The sequence below is a fragment of the Lycium barbarum genome, chromosome 7 (assembly GCF_019175385.1).
Source record: "Lycium barbarum isolate Lr01 chromosome 7, ASM1917538v2, whole genome shotgun sequence".
Classification (NCBI taxonomy): Eukaryota; Viridiplantae; Streptophyta; class Magnoliopsida; order Solanales; family Solanaceae; genus Lycium; species Lycium barbarum.
The window spans coordinates 124,930,379-124,945,313 of record NC_083343.1 but is presented as its reverse complement, the minus strand read 5'-3'; the positions used below and the strand labels follow the sequence as shown (position 1 = coordinate 124,945,313).

The window sequence follows — 14,935 nt, the reverse complement described above, 5'->3', positions numbered from 1 at the left end:
GTTATTTCAACTTCAAAGCTTACCTTCTCAAGTAACGAACAATCCAAAGATCTATCAAATCACAAACAAACTCCTCTTTCTTCCCTTTTCTTTTTTGCTTTTGTTTTTTTTCTTCCTGTTTCTCTTCCCTCCCCTCCCCCACCCCCCACCGTTTTTTTTTTTTAAATACTCTAGTATAACAACAACAATAACACATATCCAGTGTAATCTCAATTTATACTCTAGTATATTAATAATTTTTTAAACTATTACTTTCTCCGTTCCAATTTATAGGGGGTGTTTGACTGGGCACAAAGTTAATAAAAAAAGGAAGACTTTTGAATATTGTGGTCTATAACCAGCCAAAAGAAATTGTTGTGGCTAGAAATCATTTCATTAAGGGTAAAATAAGAATATTAGAGTTAAATTGTTGCTAAATATAGAAATGTGTCATTATTTTTTGGACTGGCTTAAAAGGGAGAGAGTGTCATATAAATTTTGACGGAGGGAATATTTCTTCGTTTGTTGTCTTTTGTCATTTTCAATTTATTATGAACTGTGTTATAAATAATTGATTTACTACCGTCAAGCGATATAGTGGGATGAATAAAAAAATTCGCCCTTAATTTAAAAAAAAAAAAGAAGGGAGAAATAGTTTTGTACCCTTTTACAAACTTTTTTTTCTAATTTTATGATCTTTTTACAAAATATCTTTATTTTTTTACACATAAGAAATAATAAAATAATAAGAGATCTGAAAAAGTCATTTTCTTGTATGAAAATTGTAAGAGTGAAAAAAAAAAAAAAAAAAGATCTCATTTCCTAGGAACTCGAGAAATTCCTGAATTAATCGGAAATTCAAAACTGATACTCCCTCTATCTCAATTTATGTGATACACTTTCCTTTTTAGTATACCCAAAAAATAATGATACATTTTTATATTTAGAAATAATTTAACTTAAAATTTCGCCATTTACCCTTAATGAAATGATTTATAGCCACATAAAATATCTATGACTTGTTTTAGACCACAAATTTCAAAACTATTTCTTTTTGCTTAAAATTCGTGTCTAATCAAACTATATAACATCTGAAAAGTCATTTTATTTTACTATTGAAGGCAAGACATCTCATTTCCTAGGAACTTGAAAAATTCCTGAATTAATAGGAATCCAAAACTAATACCAAACATTCATGAAACCAAAAAAAATGGATATGTCCAAAAGCTAAAAACAGAAAAGAGCAGAGCAAGTGTTTCCTACAATGCAATCCTTGTCCATTATGGGGTCTAAAACCCCAAAATCCTCTCTCCTCAAAAGAAGAAAAGAATAATAGTCACAAAATCTGTATTCCCTATAACAACCCTATAAACCCTCTCCCTCTTTCTCCTACCACCAATCATCGCCGCCGCCCCACGGCAACGCCTCAAGAGATATGGTGGGATGAATAAAAAAAATTCGCCCTTAATAAAAAAACGAAGAAACAGTTTTGTAGCTCTTTACAATTTTTTTTTTTTTTTAAGTTTTATGATCTTCTTACAAGATATCCTCATTTTTTCACACAAGAGCTATTCCCTCAGTCCAATTTACGTGACACACTTTCTTCTTTACTCTGACAAAAAAAAAATGTTACCTTTCAATATTTAGAAATAATTAATTTTATGAGATGATTTACAGCCACACAAATACCTAAGACTTGTTTTGGATCAAAAATTTCAAAAGTCTTCCCTTCTTTTTTAGATTCCGTCCCAAGTTAAATGATGCTACATATGGATCACAAATTTCAAAAGTCTTGCCTTCTTTCTTAGACTCCGTCTCAAGTCAAATGATGCCACATAAATTGAAACAGAAAAAATAATAAAATCTCGTTTGCCGTGAACTCGAAAAATCCCTGAATTAATCAGAATTCCAAAACTAAGGGCCTGTTTGTCCATAGATACCAAAAAAAATATTCTTTTTTTTTTGGAATTTTAGAGTTGGAGTTGTGTTTGGCCATAGTGTTTGAAATTGTAATTTTTGTTGAAATGTAGTTGTAAAAAGTGAAAAAATCACTTTTTTTGAAAAATCAAGTTTTTTTTTCGTTTTTGGAATTCCGGAATACAACTTCAAGTTGTATTCGGAATTCTTATGGTCAAATGCTGAAAAGTGAAAAAAGTGAAAAAAAAAAATCTGAAATAAAGTAAATAATTCTTGTGGCCAAACACCCACTAAGGAGCCGATTGGACATGATTTAAAACCATGAGATGAAATCATATTTGGACATGCAATTTGGATTTCTTAAGTTGAATTTTTTCTTATAGACATAAAAACTCCACAAATTGTGAAAACTATCAAAAAAATTTCAATTCTTATACAATTTTATCAAATGAGCAAGTCATGGTTCATAAGAAAATTAATACGATATTAGAAGGCCTTTCTAAAAATATAATATCAATTGATCAAACTTTAGTTCAATAAAGAGAAAAATTTAACATGAATATTAATGTAACTACTCTTTAATATAATCCTCCCACATGGTATGAACATAAATAACGGTTGATAGAAGTTAATGAGATTGGTAAATGGGTGGTAGGAGTAATTATTAAAAATATCTATCAACTTATGAATCTTTTTTTACAAAATATAAACTTATAGGTCAAGTTTTATATTTAAAAAATTTGAAATCATGATTTGGGATCCCAAATTATGCCTTTTTGGATGATTTGGAATTTCATCATGTCCAAACGCTATTTTCATCTCATCACTTTGAAATCATGACATGAAATCGCATGTACAAACGCCAGCTAATACTCGTACCAAACATTCATGAAACCAAAAAATATTGAGAAAAGGACCAAAATCATCCATAATGTTTGGGTTTAGATCAAAATCATACATATTCTTTCACATGGAGCACTAATAGTACATTATGTTTGCATAAGTGGTGCACTTTTAGTCACAATCCCAAATAAATTTAACGGAAAAGAACAAAAATGCCCCTGAACTTTTAGAAAAGGTATAAAAATACCCTTTATTCATCTATTTTGCTAAAACTACCCCTCAATTCAACTTTTTGGCTCATTTATTCCCCTTGACTAACGGACAACACTAATTTTTTTTTTTTTTAAAAAAATTAAATTGCACATGACATTTTATTACTGAAAAATTGATTTATTCTTTTAAAAAGAAATCTGAAAATTTGATTTTTTTTTAAATTTGGAAAAAAAAATTTAACGAGTAAAACCTTGACTAACGGACAACACTAATTTTTTTTCTTTTCAAAATGTGAAAAATTGGATTTTTATAAAAATCTGAAAAAATTAATTTTTTTTATGGAAAAACTGTGTTTAAAAAAAAAACAAGAAAACTATCTTTTTTTAAATCTAGAAGAAAATTATGGAGTATTAGTTTTGCACATTTTACTTAAAAAAACAATCAGTTTTTCAGATTTAAAAATTGAATTTTCTAAAAAAAAAATGGGGTTTCCACCAGTTAAAAAAAGTTTTCCAAACTTAAAACAATTCCACATGTTTTAATGAAAATCCAATTCTGTTTTTTTTTTATATATATAAAAGGCTTACTACATTTGTTTTTTAAAGAAATGGATGTTGAAAAATTATTTTTCCTTATTCTACAAATAACGATTTTTCAGATTTCTTTTTAAAAGAATAAATCAATTTTTCAATAATAAAATGTCATGTGCAATTTAATTTTTTTTTTTTTTTAAAAAAATTAGTGTTGTCCGTTAGTCAAGGGGAATAAATGAGCCAAAAAGTTGAATTGAGGGGTAGTTTTAGCAAAATAGATGAATAAAGGGTATTTTTATACCTTTTCTAAAAGTTCAGGGGCATTTTTGTTCTTTTCCGTTAAATTTATTTGGGATTGTGACTACAAGTGCACCACTTATGCAAACATAATGTACTATTAGTGCTCCATGTGAAAGAATATGTATGATTTTGATCAAAACCCAAACATTATGGATGATTTTAGTCCTTTTCTCAAAAAATATTGATACGTCCAAAAGCTAAAAACAGAAAAGAGCAAGTGTCTCCTTGTCATTATAGGGTCTAAAACCCCAAAATCCTCTCTCCTAAAAGAAGAAAGAATAATACAGTAACAAATCTGTATTCCCTATAATACCCCTATAAACCTCTCTCCTAACCATCGCCGCCGTAGTATGGCTATCCCACGGCGGCACCACCAGTATCACAGCCATACCCGGTTCCTAATTCCGGCAACTTTCGCCATTCTCTTCCTTTCTTAACTATTTTTTAATGAGTTAAATAGGTTTAAAATTGGTATTTTTATTTTAAAAAAACACTGTTTATTATTTACTGATTATTTTGGGGGCAAATGCCATGTGTCCTTATGTATCCGTCCTTTTGCCACGCTATTCGGGAGTTGACTACACACACTTTATATTTTTCATTGATTTTTAAAAAAGTATCTAAGTAGTTCAAATCCGGAGTAGTAGAGACGTTCAATAGGTACAAGTCTGAGTTCATGTGTCTAAGTGGAATCTCTGGATAATTTTAGGTGGCGGCGAATGGCTTACCTCGTGTAAAGTGCTTAATAGCGTAAAAAATGTGTTTATACACAAATATGAGCCTACTTGGCGTAAATATTTTTAAAAATAGTTCGTAAATATTTTTAAAAATAGACATATATGTAATTTTCCCAAAAAATTGCCTTTAGTATAAAAATCTCGGATCTAAATCCCCAAATCTGAATTATAGCCTATTTGAAAAGTGCTTTTGGCTAAAAGCAGCTTGTATTTAGTCAATTAATTTAAAAAGTACTTTTGAGTAGCAATTAGTGTTTGACCAAACTTTTAAAAAGTGCTTCTATGTGTATTTTTCTCAAAAGTACTTTTCAAAAAAGTGCTTTTGGGCAAAAACTATTTTTTAGCTTATGAAAAACTGCTTCTCCTACTCTCCAAAAGCACTTATTTTCTCTCAAAAACTTGGTCAAACACCTCACTTTTTTTTTAAATAAGCACTTATTGAAAAAATAAGTACTTTTAGAGAAAAAATAAGCTTGGTCAAACAGACTATTAATCGGAAATCCAAAACTAATACTGCCTCCGTTTCAATTTGTTTCAAAATTGACCAATTTGAAAAATCAAACAGAAAATTATATAGACTTATAATACTCCTTTTTAAAATATATAAATTATATTATAAATACTACTGATGTGTCCAAAAGCTAAAAACAGAAAAGAGCAGACCAAGCGTTTCCTACAATGCAAATCCTCTTGTCTGTTATGGGGTGGTCTAAAACCCCAAAATCCTCTCTCACCTAAAAGAAGAAAGAATAATAATAATACAGTAACAAATCTGTATTCCCTATAATACCCCTCTCCTAATCATCGCCGCCGTAGTATGGCTATTCCACGGCGGCGCCACCACTATCACAGCCGTACCCGGTTTCTATTACCCGCAATTTTCGCTATTCTATTCCTATTTTTCTTCCTATTATTCCTTGCACCATCTCCTAATGATGATGATAATAATCACTTACGACATTTCTCGGTACGTTAATTAATCACAATTAACTAACTAATTGATTGAGATTTCATAATAACGTTAATATCAAATTTTTAATTGAGATTTAGTTAATCAATCACGCTTATATACGATAAAGTGTTTATTTATTTGTAATTTTCTGAATAGCTGCTTATTATTTTGATAATAACATTAAATGTCAAATTATGTTAGTAGAGGAATGGATCCTGCTATTTTTTTTTTTTATTGAGATTTAGTTAATTGATTGATTCATATACGATAAAGTGTTTATTTATTTGTATGTTTCCGAATAGCTGCATATTATTTTCATAATAAGATTAAATGTCAAATTATGTTAGTAGAGGAATGGATCCTGCTAGTTTTTTTTTTTTTTTTAAATGAGATTTAGTTAATTGATTGATTCTTATGGATTCCTCGGTACGTTAATCAGTCGAGCTAATTTGCAAATAATATTTACTTAATAGCTGCATTTCATTTTTCATAATAATGATAAATGTCAAATTATGTCGTAGAGGACTGAATCCTACTAGTTTTTGATTGATTCTGATAGATTCCTCGGTATGTTAATTAATCGAGCTAATTTGCAAATGATATTTACTTAATAGCTGCATTTCATTTTTCATATAATAACATTGATAGTTAAATTATGTAGTAGAGGAATGGATCCTACTAGCTTATTCAATGATATTTAATTAATTGATTGATTTATATAGGATTAAGTGTTAATTTGGTTACATTATTTGTTATTTGTAATTTTCCGAATAGCTGCATATCATTTTCAAAATAACGTTAAAAAAATTCAAATTGTGTAATTGAGGAATGAATCGTAGTGGTTTTTTTAATTGAGATTTAGTTAATTGGTTGATTCATATACGATAAAGTGTTGATTCCTCAGTACGTACATCAATCACGCTTATTTGCAAATATTGAACCTAATAGCTATTTATCATTTTCATGATAATGTTAAAACTTAAATTTATGTAGTTGACGAATGAATCCTGCTAGTTTTTTAATGAGGTGTAGTTAGTTGATTGATTTATATACGATAAAGTGTTATTTATTTGTATTTTCCGCATAGTTGCATATCATTTTCGTAATAACATTAGAAGTCAAATTATGTAGTAGAGGAATGAATCCTACTAGTTTTTGATTGATTAATTGATGTACAATGAAGTGTTAATTTAATTATATTATTTGCTAATTGTAGAGTAGGAAAGTTAGGATTTAATCTGAATCTTATTGGTTTCCTTGTAATTTGATTGGATCTAAATCTAATAGCATTTGATCACGATTATGAACTTCTGCACTGATTGTTGAGTTCTATATCAGTGCAGGAGTTCATAATCGTGATCTAATGCTATTTCCCTAATAGCTGCATATCATTTTCGGGACGTTAAATGTCAAATTATGTAGTATAGGAATGAATCTGCTTAGCTGATTCCTACTAGTTTCAGATTGAGGTGTAGTTAATTGATTGATTCGTATAATAAATTGTTAATTTAATTACATTATTTGTTAATCATTCACGCTTACGAGCAAATGATGTTTCCCTAATAGTTGCATATCATTTTCATAATAACGTTAAAAGTCAAATTATGTAGCAGAGGAATTAATCCTGTTAGCTGATTCCAACTAGTTTTTGATTGATGTGTAGTTAATCGATTGATTCATATATGATTTGTTATTTGTAGGGAGGCAAAGGTGGTGTTAATGAGATTGGAGTTCCTACATTTCGTCTTCGGGTTAGGATTTGATCTGAATCTTATGGTTTCGTTGTAATTTGATTAGATCTAAGGTTTCTAATGTGGTGCATTGATTGTTGAGTTCTAGATCAGTGGAGGAGGAGTTCATAATCGTGATCTCTGGAGTTCTAGAAATTCGAAGTTCTTCTATGGATGCAGTAATGCCAGCAGTAAATTCGCAAGTGCGTAAACTCTAAAAACACTCATCTTGTTTTGTAGCATTCATTTTCCATTTTTGGGAAAAATTAATCAGCTGGTTATAGTGTGTTTTATGTATATTAAAGGAATTATTATTAAAGTTTAATTTGATCATTGAAAGTCTGATTATGTATTTTTACTGTTTCAAATCGCAGAAGCCGAAGCCATCACACATCCAAATCGATACTTGTTGATTGTGACCAGTGGAGGTCTTAACCAACAGAGAACTGGTGTAAGAAAATATTTCCAGATTTGGTTTTTCAAATCTGATTTGTCTTTTAATTTGTTGACTAACAAGAATGAGATCCTAAACAAGAAACTCTTTTTTTTTTTTTTTTTTTTTTAATTTAATTTAATTTTTTAAATTTTTTTAACACCAGTAGACGAATAAGGTAGTTGTTTTAGTGATTGTTATATTTTGTGGGGTAGTTCAAATGAACTTGTTTTTTCTAATTCTAGATAGTTAATGCACATGCAAGTCCGAATAAAGGAATAAGGTTGCTTTAGGTATGTAATAGTAAAACTAGTCTATTTATGAGGAATGTCATCATAAAAATGCCTTCGGATGTGCTTTTCTGGATACAGCTACATTGGAACCTGGGTTGAAAAATCAGCACCCTTAATAGGGTTGGGATGGGTATTGTAATAAAGAGGTCCAAATGAAGCTGGATGGATATAGAAGACTCTTTTAGCCAACTCAACTAGTTTGGTATTAGGACATAGTTGTTGGTATTGTTATAAACACAAGCACATAGTGACAATTTAAGGCATTAGATTTCACAGTGAACAATTTCCATGTATTATGAGGTTTTCTATACCAGTAAGTGGAGGCTTTGTTCAGCTGGTGGGGCACAACATCTAATAGTCGTTCGAGTGTTGCTGAATTTTATATGCAGTTTTTGGCTTTCTGTCTTATCAATGTTGTTGTAAATGTTTAGTTTTTGCAAGATATCCTTGATTTGTAAACGACTGCAACTAATTTGGGACTGAGTTATAGCTGATCGGTTGATTGATCATTGATTCTTTAGCACTTCAAGATGCACCTAATTTGATGTGAAAGAGAAGTAATGATTATGAATCTCCTGGACAAATTTCATATCCAGTTATGGAAAATATGTCTGCATAATCATGTTTTGGGATTTGATAAGCGAGCTATAGGTGTTTGCACTTTAAGTTAAATTGGCTACAGAAGATGCACTTATGAATTACCAGTTCATGCTAATATAGGTTGTCAAATACTCCCTACAAGAATTATTTGTATTCATGCCTGATGAGTCTAAGGTCCAAGATGCTTATAAAGTAGGCAATTGGCTCCTCTATATGTAAAATGATTCTGATAATTCTATGTTTTTCCGAATATACGGCCCTTTGAGTTGGCACTCCTTTCTGTTATCATCTGTCTTCTTTAGCTTTCTGCTGGAACCAAACTACAAGAACGATGTGAAAGTGTTGAATCTTCAATTGTTAACAGTGTAAGCTGGCCCATCTTTATGGCAGATAACTGATGCTGTTGTTGCTGCTCGCATTTTAAATGCTACTCTTGTTGTTCCAAAGTTGGACAAGACGTCTTTCTGGAAAGATTCTAGGTGAGTATTAGAAGAATGATATATTTTCTTGCATATTGGTTTCTCCAACCATCACTGAATATATGTACATTTAAAATGCTAAGGATCCTGCATGTAACTGTGAAAGTGAAATGCTCTCCTTTTCTCTTGCAGTGACTTCTCTGATATATTTGATGTTGATTGGTTTATAAAACATCTAACAACAGATGTTTCAATTATAAAAGACCTTCCGCTTAGAAGAGGGCAGATATGGGCGCCATATAGAATGCGTGTTCCTAGAAAGTGCAATGAGAGATGCTATATAAATCGTGTATTGCCTGTACTCATGAAAAAACATGTGAGTTTCAAGACACTTATATTTCTTAGTAATTTGTGGATGAAAAAAAAAACATATCTGAGAAGCACACTTTTGTTAATTCTTTATTGTACTTTGAGTTGTTGCTCGTTACTTTTTTGGAGTATTTACATTCAATCTCAGGAGTTTTACTATGAACCCTATAAGATTCCGAAAATTTTTGCATCCTTTTCAGTTGTTGTAACTTGTAACTGGACTTCTAAAACTTACTGGAATAAGGAGTTGAGTCATACTTGTGTACTGCCTCAAACTTCTTGCCAAATTTTACTTTTTATTGATACTTTGGTAAAGTGATCATTGATTCAAATGCAAGCAATGCAAATGTTTTAAAGTTTTTGAAGAATCGTGAATTAGCCTGGTTATGAGTAGTAAAACTCATTTATGCTCAAGGCTTAGGGGAAGGATTTTTTTTTTTTTTTGATAAGATAATGATATTTTATTAAAGCTGGTACCAAAAAGGTACTGCAAAAATGCACACTTAACAGAAGGATTTGTTATATGTTATGTCCAAGTTCAATACTTTGTACAGCTGGTAAGTGGTTAGGATGTTAAGACAATAGGATTAGTAACATTTGGATGCATGAGAAAAGCTTTCCATCAGGAATTATCTTTTAAGTATCCAGATTTTGTTATTAACTCTTTTAGAGTGGAGGTTGAGGAGATTATTGTTAGTATATTTTCTCAAGTTTATCAGCCTTAAATGTTTGAAAATTGTTTTTCAAGAGAACTAGGCCCCGAGGCTTCACTAAATCTAATATGTTTATTTTGGGTCTTAACCCAAAAAATACAATTGCCTGTACAGTAAGTGGAAAACCAGTCCTCTATTTCAAATAACAGGAAGTATCTAGTTTATTCCTGCTTGCAGGGAACAGGGGATTGTTCCTTCCTGTATGCTGTCTATTAGTGTTGTTTATTATTGATATCTCAGACCTGTATTAGCAGTCTGCTTCTTGTGACAGGCTGTACAGATCAGCAAGTTTGACTATCGACTTGCTAATAAGCTGGATACAGATTTGCAAAAGCTTAGATGCAGGGTCAATTATCATGCCCTGAAGTTTGCTGACCCTATACTTGAAATGGGTGAGAAATTGGTACAGCGGATGAGGATGAGTAGCAAGCATTATATTGCCCTTCACTTAAGGTTAGTCATAAGATCCCACTTGATTTAATGATTTTCTGTTTCTTATTTTATTTCTTTGTCTTTTCCTTTCGTCCTCCATTTCCTTATGGCTGAAGAATCAATGCAACTCCTGGGCATTTTTCTGTGTGTGTTTTATTGCACGTATCACCCTTCAGTAAACTAAAGAGTTTGTCTAATAGCAATCACTGTTCACAGATGCTCCTAAGCTGAAATGAAATGTTATGTTTGTTTGTAACATATGATGATTTTGTAGGAAGAATGTAGTCCTTGATAGTTTTCCTATCACATATGAGATGACTGGCTCAAATTCCCATGATAATTTAGTTGATGTATTCTCTTTTTCCGCTGACATGTTCACTTTTGATGGGAGGAAATGCTTTGCTGCAATTTGGGAATTCTAGAGAACAAAATTTTTGCTTATAGTGTATTGTTTACAGGTTTGAGCCTGATATGCTTGCATTCTCTGGATGCTATTATGGTGGAGGGGATAAGGAGAGGACAGAACTGGGAAAGATACGGCGGAGGTGGAAAACTTTACATGTGAGACCCTGAAAGTTTCAAGTTTTGGTCATTTCCTCATAATGAATATCAAGATATATGCAGTTTAAAGATCTGATTGTTTGCTCCACTTATGCATGTTTTTCTGTATTTATATCTCTCACTTGTGTTCTGATTTTCAATTTTGTATGACACAAAGTAAAAGATCTATCAAAAAGAGATTAAGAGTGACAGTGGATAATCTGGGAAATAAACTGGATTTCTGTCATCCTTGTGAGGCCTAGATATCTTTCTTTCTCTCCTCTCTTCTCTCCATTTCTATGTTGTTGGGGTGTGTGTATAGAAACAATATTAGGAGAAAGAAATGTCAATACACAAAGAAATGTGAATACACACACCAAGTGAGAGAGAAGCTTTTATGAGGATGTTTAATGGAGGCAATTTCCCCTTCTTCCACACCATATGATACAGTAGTCCAAGGACTGAAGTGCGTTTAAACTTTTTTTTTTTTAATACATGTGCAGAGCAGCAACCCGGATAAGGCAAGGAGGCAAGGAAGATGCCCTCTTACTCCTGAAGAAGTTGGCTTGATGCTAAGAGGACTTGGATATGGAAAAGACGTTCATATTTACGTAGCATCTGGTGAAGTGTATGGAGGTGAAGAGACATTGGCTCCGTTGAAGGCCCTTTTTCCAAAATTTTACTCCAAGGACACTATTGCCAGCAAGGAAGAGTTGGAACCGTTTTCTGCATATTCTTCTAGAATGGCTGCTCTTGACTTCATAGTTTGTGATGAAAGTGATGTATTTGTCACTAATAACAATGGAAACATGGCAAAAATTTTGGCAGGACGAAGGTATGCTGCTTCCCTTTCTGGCATTTCAAATTATATTTAGATTCTGGCTGATATATCTTTTCTTTTTGATGTAGGAGATATTTTGGTCATAAACCTACCATTCGCCCAAATGCTAAGAAACTAAACCGTGTGTTCTTAAATAGAAATAACATGACAAGGGAAGAATTTTCTTCTAGAGTACGTACATTTCAAAGAGGATTCATGGGGGAGCCCAAGGAGGTGAGGCCAGGCAGGGGTGAGTTTCACGAAAATCCATCATCGTGCATTTGTGAGGATTCTGAGGCTGAAAAGAAAATGGATTGGGGCCGTCAAAAAATTGGTAAAGGCAATGTAGCTAAGAAGAAAGACAGGGATGATATGAAGAAAGATATTGAGGCAGTTGTTCATGATGAAAATGTAGACGATGAGCCAGAAATGGCTGATCCTGAGGATGAAGATGATGAGGACAGCCCTCCAGGCGAAGTTTCACTTAGTAGGTCACAGGTTGAAGCTTCGTCCAATGGAACAAGTACTGACTACGACCCTTTCATGTCTGAGGAGACTGAGTTGGATGAGTTGCTTTCAGATTAAGAAAGGATCAAAGATTGCCTTTTAAGAGGGGTTGCTTGTATATAAACCACCCTTCCGTAAATGAGTTATTCGGGCATTAACCTATCTTCAACGTGTTCAATTTTGAATGCCATTTTGGTCTAAACTGATTCTGCGGCTGAAGCCTTGACAACACAGTAACGCGGATCGACTTTTCCTAGAGATATTCTGTTTAAGAGTTACTGGATATTGGTGAGCTTATCTTTGGGGGCGGGAGCTAGAAATTATAGTAGCTTGGAGACCTCGGATCCATAATGCTTGAACACGTGAAGAAAGTGTAGCCGCTAAGATGGAGCTCCTGAGGGAGAAATTTTTTACTGGTATAGTGTTCAACAGTCTGTATACATAAACGAGAATGTTAATTGCTAATTGACTTACTAACTTTGTTGAATGAGAATGTTAATTGCTAATTGACGTACTAACTATGTTGGGTAAACATTCGTCGAGAGTTAAAATATAACCTGCATTTGTCTTTTGGTAGATCCATACGTTTGAAGATGACATGACTGAGCTTAAAGGTAGAAGTGGGGATCCATATAGCTGACTCACCTTGTTTGGGATTGAGGCTTAGTAGTAGTTGTTGTAGAATTCATAGGTTTGAACTGAGTTCTGTTTAGTCTTATGCAGTTATCGTTTTAATTCAGGGTGATTCAGTCGTATGATCATGGTTCTAGCCACTTTCATTTCTTGAAAAAATCCAATTTCCAAAGTTCAAGGTGCGGTATGAGCATAAATAGTTGTGTCGTTGGCTATGAGTTTAGATTACTGAAAGATGTACGCTTTTATTTTTGTTATACTTGCAACGTCTGCAAATGCCCTCTATCTTAATTTTGTCTGCGCCCACATAAATTAGCATAAATTAACATAATCTGTTTTAGAAACCTAAAATAGAAATCAACCCAACCAAACTCGAAACCAACTGGATTAGTTTTGAAACATAATGTCGCTAATAGTTAGTTCTGGATTTGAGTTTGACAAAGTTTTTGAACCCAAACGCAACATAGAAAGACAGCTCGTAGCTACATGATAAGCTTCTGAATCCAAAGGCAATAACCATGAGGGAGCAGTGTGTGGGGCTGCAGCTGCATTCACAAAAATGGTCTCAGCTCAGCTTGTTTGTATTGTATTGTTTTGACGAATACATTATTTGGATAGACTGTATCATTTTTCATCGTTACATAATGTCGCACGTTAGCAATATGAAAGGATAAAATTTAATATTATAAAGAAAAGTAGGGTACCGGGTAGGGTTATTATAAAAAGGGTAAAGTAAAGGATAAAATAAAATTATTAAACAATAAGCAAAGGCAAATTGAGAAGAAAAAAAAGAAGAAGGTAACAACGCAATCACACCAATACAATACGATAAAATTTAGGCATAATACATAAACAGGTTCTCAAACTTGACCTCTGCTGGCAAGTATGACCTCAAATTTTGGGTGCGCACAAGCAGGTGCCTCAACTTGTATAAAGTTGAACACGTAAACACAATTGCTGACGTGACACATAAATTTTGGAGTGTCTAGATGATCATTTTGTAAGTTGGAGTGTTCACAAAGTGGAGACAAGTTGAGGTGTCTACTTGTGGACACCCAAAGTTGGAAGACATATTTGTCAGTTGAGGCCAAGTTTAAAGGTCTGTTTATGTATTATTCTTAAAATTTAATTAACAACTAAAATGAGCATTGTACTTAAAGTTACAATTTTTTTTAAAAAATTGTTTATATATAATTGAATCAATAATAAAATTATATATTTAAACTTTAATTGTTAACTGTTAAGAGTACGGACTCAAAAGATAGTTGCTGCGGTTTTGTCGGGAGTTAAAAAAAAAACTGTTAAGAATAGATTATTTTCGTTCTATCAAATACGAGTTTTTTACCTGACGTACTTGTGGTTGTGGGGTAAGGCCATATTGCTGGTTGTGAGAACTTTGGTATAGGCCAATTCTTAGATTTGCCAACCATATGATTTTGTGCGAGTATGCCGCCACCAAGTTCTGTGATTTTGACTAAAATCTAGCCTTTGTGGGGTTTGAAATTTTGTTCGCCCCTTATAACTCGCCTAATGTTTTGTCAACGAAGTCTTTTTCTCATTTTGAGCTTATCCAAACACACACGACATACCATATTTGATTATCCACTTCTTCTACTTCAACAATGTTTTTTTTGGTGAAACATTTCGGCTTAATAATTGGTGTCTTAAATTTATGGGCAAATTTTATTTAGACATCAACTACGATCTATTTTAATTGAATACGTTGACACACGAGAAAATGTTCATATTAGACACATTTGGTTCAAACTTTTAAAATTATTTACGCGTGCTCTCAAGCGTCAAATAGATAGTTATGATTAAAATATCATCCCATTTAATTATGCACATCAAATTTATAGTTCGTCTAAATGAAGATTACGACTAGTATCAAATACGAAGGGTTAGTAATGTATTAAACCAAACATTTTATTCTTGTCCTCTTTTCTATGTACATCATGATCATGTGGCCTAG

The 14,935-nt window shown here is 32.4% G+C and overlaps 1 protein-coding gene across 2 annotated transcripts; it reads left to right on the top strand.

Moving 5' to 3' along the window:
* The first annotated feature begins 5,162 nt into the window (after positions 1–5,162).
* LOC132604183 (O-fucosyltransferase 16-like) lies at positions 5,163–12,837 on the top strand. 2 transcript variants are annotated; one of them, XM_060317553.1, is made up of 10 exons: positions 5,163–5,489; positions 7,175–7,225; positions 7,319–7,407; positions 7,579–7,655; positions 8,921–9,009; positions 9,142–9,325; positions 10,303–10,484; positions 10,922–11,024; positions 11,507–11,838; positions 11,913–12,837. In XM_060317553.1, exons 1-10 carry the CDS (start codon positions 5,455–5,457, stop codon positions 12,406–12,408), a joined length of 1,638 nt encoding a protein of 545 aa, XP_060173536.1. In that variant the 5' UTR covers positions 5,163–5,454; the 3' UTR covers positions 12,409–12,837. The 2 variants fall into 2 exon arrangements, with proteins under 2 accessions (XP_060173536.1, XP_060173535.1); XM_060317552.1 differs by having other exon boundaries at positions 7,314–7,407.
* The last annotated feature ends 2,098 nt before the right edge of the window (positions 12,838–14,935 follow it).